The 5,799-nt window shown below is 53.8% G+C and overlaps 1 protein-coding gene across 1 annotated transcript; it reads left to right on the forward strand.

Moving 5' to 3' along the window:
• The first annotated feature begins 3,910 nt into the window (after positions 1 to 3,910).
• LOC123402382 lies at positions 3,911 to 5,509 on the forward strand. Its single transcript, XM_045096297.1, has 3 exons — positions 3,911 to 4,098; positions 4,204 to 4,704; positions 4,794 to 5,509. The coding sequence occupies exons 1-3, from the start codon at positions 4,020 to 4,022 to the stop codon at positions 5,336 to 5,338; spliced, it is 1,125 nt and encodes a 374-aa protein (XP_044952232.1). The 5' UTR covers positions 3,911 to 4,019; the 3' UTR covers positions 5,339 to 5,509.
• The last annotated feature ends 290 nt before the right edge of the window (positions 5,510 to 5,799 follow it).

Here is a 5,799-nt window from a genome sequence, read left to right on the forward strand (position 1 = left end):
ATTATTGCTCGCTAGTTGATTATGCCATTGATATGAGTTTACCATCAGACCTAGATGTCATTGCTTATGTGGTTTGCTTATGATCTTGTTGAAATTCTGAATATGAGTTAGACGTAATTGCAACAACAAGATCAAATAGAGTTCGTAAAAGTTTTTCTTTTGTCTCTTTCAGTTTGTCAACTGAATTGCTTGAGGACAAGCAAGGCTTTAAGCTTGGGGGAGTTGATACGTCTCCATCGTATCTACTTTTCCAAACTCTTTTGCCCTTGTTTTGGACTCTAATTTGCATGATTTGAATGGAACTAACCCAGACTAACACTGTTTTCAACAGAATTGCCATGGTGTTGTTTTTGCGCAGAAATAAAAGTTCTCGGAATGACCTGAAAATTTAGGAGGATTTTTTGTGAAATATATAAAAAATACTGGCGCAAGAATCAACCGGAGGGGTGGAGAGAGGAGCCCACAAGCCCACCAGACGCGACCCCCCTGGCCGCGCCTAGCAGGCTTGTGGGGCCCTCGGAGCTCTACCGCCTCCAATTCCAGCTCTATTTAGTCCCTTTCGTTCGGAAAAAAATCAACGAGGAGAGTTCATTGCGTTTTACGATATGGAGGCGCCGCCACCACCTGTTCTTCCTCTGGAGGGCAGATCTGGAGTCTGTTCTAGGCTTGGGAGAGGGGAGATCGTCGCCATCGTCATCACCAACCTTCCTTCATCGCCAATTCCATGATGCTCTTCACCGTTCGTGAGTAATCTCATTTTAGGCTTGATGGACGGTGATGGGTTGGATGAGATCTATCATGTAATCGAGTTAGTTTTGACGGGGATTGATCCCTAGTATCCACTATGTTCTGAGATTGATGTTGCTACTACTTTGCCATGCTTAATGCTTGTCACTAGGGCCCGAGTGCCATGATTTCAGATCTGAACCTATTATGTTGTCGCCAATATATGTGTCTTTTAGATTCTACCTTTCAAGTTTTAGTCACCTACTATGTGTTATGACCCAGCAACCCCGAAGTGACAATAGCCGGAACCACTCCCGGAGATGACCATAGTATGAGGAGTTCATGTATTCACCACGTGTTAATGCATTGGTCCGGTTCTTTATTAAAAGGAGAAGCTTAATATCCCGTAGTTTCCATTAGGACCCCGCTGCCACGGGAGGGATGGACAATAGATGTCATGCAAGTTCTTTTCCCTAAGCACGTATGACTACATACGGAATACATGCCTACATTACATTGACGAACTGGAGCTAGTTACATATCTCCCCGTGTTATAACTATTGCATGATGAATATCATCCGGCATAATTATCCATCACCGATCCAATGCCTACGAGTTTTTCCTACTGGTCCTTGCTACGTTACTTTGTCGCTACTGCTGTCACTGCCGCTACTGTTACTGTGCCGCTACTGCTGTCACTGCTACTATTACTGTTGCTACTATTGCTATCACACCACCTTGCTACTGATACTTTGGTGCAGATACTAAGTCTTTCAGGTGTGGTTGAATTTACAACTCAACTGCTAATACTCGAGAATATTCTTTTGCTTCCCCTTGTGTCGAATCAACAAATTTGGGTCGAATACTCTACCCTCGAAAACTGTTGCGATCCCCTATACTTGTGGGTTATCAAAAGCCATCGCGGCGGCCGCCACTCAGCAGCAGGTCACCAACGCCCGCGTCGCGGCGGCAACGAGGGAGACGCTATGCATGTTGGGGTTAAACCCTAGCGAGCACGACCTCGTCAACGCCGACATGGCCTCCACGGTCAGCACCGGCTCACCCGCCTTCCCTCGGGCGTTGCTGCCCGACTCGCCCCGCGCATCGTCTTGCAACCTGGTGCCAGGCTTCCACGTCTACCCGCCGGCCTCCCGCCTCTCGGGGGAGTGCTCGCCCGAGGTGAGCGTGGTCGCGCCTTCCACGCCCGCGCCCACGACCATCGACCTCAACTCCACACCAATGGCCGGTGGCCCGTCATCCGGAGGCGTGAGGAAACGTGCGAGGCAAACGCCATCCGACCAGCTGCCGGGCGCGCGCAACCTGTTCGACGAAATGTTGGCCGACGACGACTACATGCAGAACATGATATTCGAGGGTGGTGCGCAGGCCGCTGGCTTCGATCCCGACGAGACACAAAGCCAGGATGGCCGAGGCTACAATGAATATCAGGTTGCCTTCATGCGTGATCAGGTCGGCGTCGGCCTGGACCTGGACGGCTTCCCTCTCGATCATGAGTTCCCCGAGGCCTACGGGCTAGAGGAAGAGGACGAGTGCGACATCGAAGCACAACCTTTGTTTGAGGACGATCTCGCCAACCAAGTGGATGGGACGGCACCGAAGCACAAGAGCAAGCAGACCAAGGCATACACGACGGCCGAGGACAAGCTTCTTTGTGAGTGTTGGAGAGACATTGGGTAAGACCCCAAGACGGGCGCCGAACAAAAGCATTCAACCTTTTGGATTCGTGTTCACTGTGAGTTCCATGAGCGCAAGAAGTTTCCGCTGTATCAAATAGCAAGCGCGCGCGGGTGGGTGTCCATTTCGAAGTGTTGGAGGGTGATCCAACTAGAGTGCAACAAGTTTTCTGCCACTCTTGAGAGCGTCAAGGCCCGCCCCGTGAGCGGCATCGGTGTGCAAGACATGGTATGCTAGCAAGCCGCCCTCTTTTTATGTCATCATGTACATGCTTTTGCATATCAATTTGTCAATATGCTTGCATGAAATACATTTGTAGGCATTTCAAGCGCTGGAGGCATTCAAGGTCCAACACAATGGCAAGTGCTTCAACCTCTCCCATTGCTTTAGGGTGATAAAAGACGAGGAGAAGTTCAAGGCGCAATATGCCGGCCTCAAGTAGCGTGGTGGGAAGCAAGCCGTGAAGGAGGTTGGGGACGGCGGAAAGGCTCGACCGAGGGGGAAGACCAACTCCAAGAAGGAGGACAAGCAGGATGCGGCATCGATCGCCTTGATCGCAACCGCGGAGGGCATGATCACCAAAAACGACTCAAGGGAGGAGAAGCGCCGGCGAGAAAGAGAAGAGCAAATAAACGCCTTCTTGGAGCTCCAAAGGAGGAGGCTTGACATGGAGGCGGATAAGCAAGCACGGATGCTTGAGATGAAGGCGGAGAAGCAAGCCAAGATGCTAGAGATCGATGCCGCCAACGCCAAGACCAAGGCCAAAGAAGTGGCTCTCGCGAGCTTGATGACCGGGGTCGAGATCATGAAAGTGGATCTCAAGACCGTGTCGCCAAGGAAGAGGCCGTGGTTCGAGAAGATGCAGGCCAACATGCTCAAGTTCGACAACAAGTGATCTATGGCGGTGAGCGCCATATTTTTTGGATGCCACCAGGCGTGCTGGCATGACCATGGGGGCGCAATGACGTGGTCGAACTCAAGTCTCACCTTTTTGTGTGTTGGTGCTATTTTTTGAGGTCGGCATTGTATGCCGGCGCTGGCATATTGCTGGCATGAAACATGGCCGCTGACATGAAACATGGCCGCTTCTGATTATCGGCCGCGAGTCTTTTTTTTAAATATGTTGATTACGGACATGAAATGGATCGGTGTGTTGGACGCACTGGCGACACAAATCTAAAACAGGACAGATGCCGGACGAGCGGTCGACCCAAACGGATAAGAAACGGACAAATTCATCGTCCGTTTGAGTTGGCCCATTGGAGTTGCTCTTACACAATTGCTACACTAGCGGAAGAACATGTTTTTTTTTTTGAGAAAGAAGAACATGGACTCATGTTGTTGACCCTGTACTGTATCACGAAGACTGCACGTCCGTTACAGGACCTAAACATGCTAGCTAGTTGGTTAAGCGTGCACACATCCGGGGGCAGTTTGGGAAGGCGCAACCGATTCCTATGTGGGTCTGTGCGTTTAAAAGGTCTAGAGCTAGGCCACAATAGCCATCAGAAGCTCAGAACTACCACGACTCGGGGACGGGGTCCGGTGCTCTTCGTCTGATCAATCTCGTCCGCGTTTCTTGTACATTGGGGCCAAAGATGGCAAGGTCAGCCATGTCCGGGCTAGTGCTCCTGCTTCTATGTGCGACCTGCAGATTGGCGCTAGGAATCACCGATGGTAACGTCCTGATTTTATTGTTTCTGACGTTACTCATCTGTTAAACTTGCGGGGTGGATGTTTCTTGACCTGAGCTGATGAGTTGGATGGTGTGGTCTCTCTCAGGGCTGCTGGCGAACGGCAACTTCGAGCGCGGGCCGCAGCCGTCGCAGCTGCGCGGGACGCAGGTGGTGGGCGCGTCGTCGATCCCGTCGTGGCGGACGTCGGGGTTCGTGGAGTACATCCCGTCGGGGCAAAAGCAGGGGGACATGGTGCTGGTCGTCCCCGAGGGCGCCTACGCCGTGCGCCTGGGCAACGAGGCGTCCATCGCGCAGCGTCTCCGCGGCGCGGTCCCCGGTGCGCGCTACAGCCTCACCTTCAGCGCGGCGAGGACGTGCGCGCAGGCGGAGCGGCTTAACGTGTCCGCGTCCGGCCAGTCGGGTGTGCTGGTCATGCAGACCATGTACAGCAGCAACGGCTGGGACTCCTACTCCTGGGCCTGGGACGCCAGCGCCGACGAGGTCGAGGTTGTCGTCCACAACCCCGGCGTCACCGAGGACCCCGCCTGCGGCCCCCTCATCGACTCCGTCGCCATCAAGACCCTCACCCCGCCTCGCCGCACCAACAGTGAGCACTCGTGCAATCTGTGTCTCTGTCATGGTCTAATTCCGTTCCTACGCCGTGTAAGTGTAAATATCGGTGGTGACCACCTGTAGAGAACCTGGTGAAGAATGGTGATTTCGAGGAGGGGCCATACATCATCCCCGGGACAAAGTGGGGGGTGCTGATCCCGTCGCGGACGGTGGACGAGCACTCGCCGCTGCCGGGGTGGATGGTGGAGTCGCTCAAGGCCGTCAAGTACATCGACAGCGACCACTTCGCGGTGCCGCGGGGGCGTCGGGCCGTGGAGCTGCTGGCCGGGAGGGAGAGCGCCATCGCGCAGGTGATCCGCACCGTGCCGGGGAAGCAGTACGCGCTGTCCTTCAGCGTGGGCGACGCCAGCAACACATGCCGCGGCTCGCTCATGGTGGAGGCCTACGCCGGCAGGGAGTCGGCCAAGGTGCCGTACGAGTCGGCGGGGCAGGGCGGCGCCGCCAAGCGTGCCGTGCTCCCGTTCCGCGCCACGTCGCCTCGCACGCGCGTCGTCTTCTTCAGCTCATTCTACAACACCAGGACCGACGACATGAGCTCGCTCTGCGGGCCGGTGATCGACGACGTCGCAGTCGTCAGCGTGCGCGCGCGGCACCCAAAGCGCGCCTAGAAGGCTGAGCTAGCTGGCCATACAGTGTGCTGGGTGCACGGCGTTGTTGTTGCTGCTGCTGCTGCATCCGTGTTAATTAGGCAGCTGTTCACTGCTTGGGCGCTCAAACTGCTCATTGAGCTTGAATGTGCACGAAGGAATTCGTCAGGAACTTGGAAGACGTTAACTGCACATGTGCGTTCATACTTGACTGCCACTGCCAGATCCCACTTCGCACCCTATGCGCGCATACTAGTCGTACTTTGTGCTTGCTTCTCGGATTTTTTCACTGTTTTAACCTTTTTAATAAAATTGTACACAAAATGAACCTGGTTTAAAAGGATTTTACGATCTAATCTTTTTGAAACGCCATAAGCCGTGGCGTTTCTGCCACTATAAAACATCAGTCTAGCGAGGCGTTTCATGGCACCACCATAACGCCAGTCCACCGTGACGTTGCAGACCACCGCAGAAACGTCAGC

Source organism: Hordeum vulgare, chromosome 6H (genome assembly GCF_904849725.1).
Source record: "Hordeum vulgare subsp. vulgare chromosome 6H, MorexV3_pseudomolecules_assembly, whole genome shotgun sequence".
Classification (NCBI taxonomy): domain Eukaryota; kingdom Viridiplantae; phylum Streptophyta; class Magnoliopsida; order Poales; family Poaceae; genus Hordeum; species Hordeum vulgare.

What these genes read in the sequence shown, in the direction of transcription:
- LOC123402382 (XM_045096297.1), top strand. Translation starts at nt 4,020, where the DNA reads ATGGCAAGGTCAGCCATGTCCGGGCTAGTGCTCCTGCTTCTATGTGCG. An exon ending in GGCGCTAGGAATCACCGATG is followed by an intron (nt 4,099 to 4,203) that starts GTAACGTCCTGA and finishes GGTCTCTCTCAG; the next exon opens with GGCTGCTGGCGAACGGCAAC. An exon ending in CCCGCCTCGCCGCACCAACA is followed by an intron (nt 4,705 to 4,793) that starts GTGAGCACTCGT and finishes GACCACCTGTAG; the next exon opens with AGAACCTGGTGAAGAATGGT.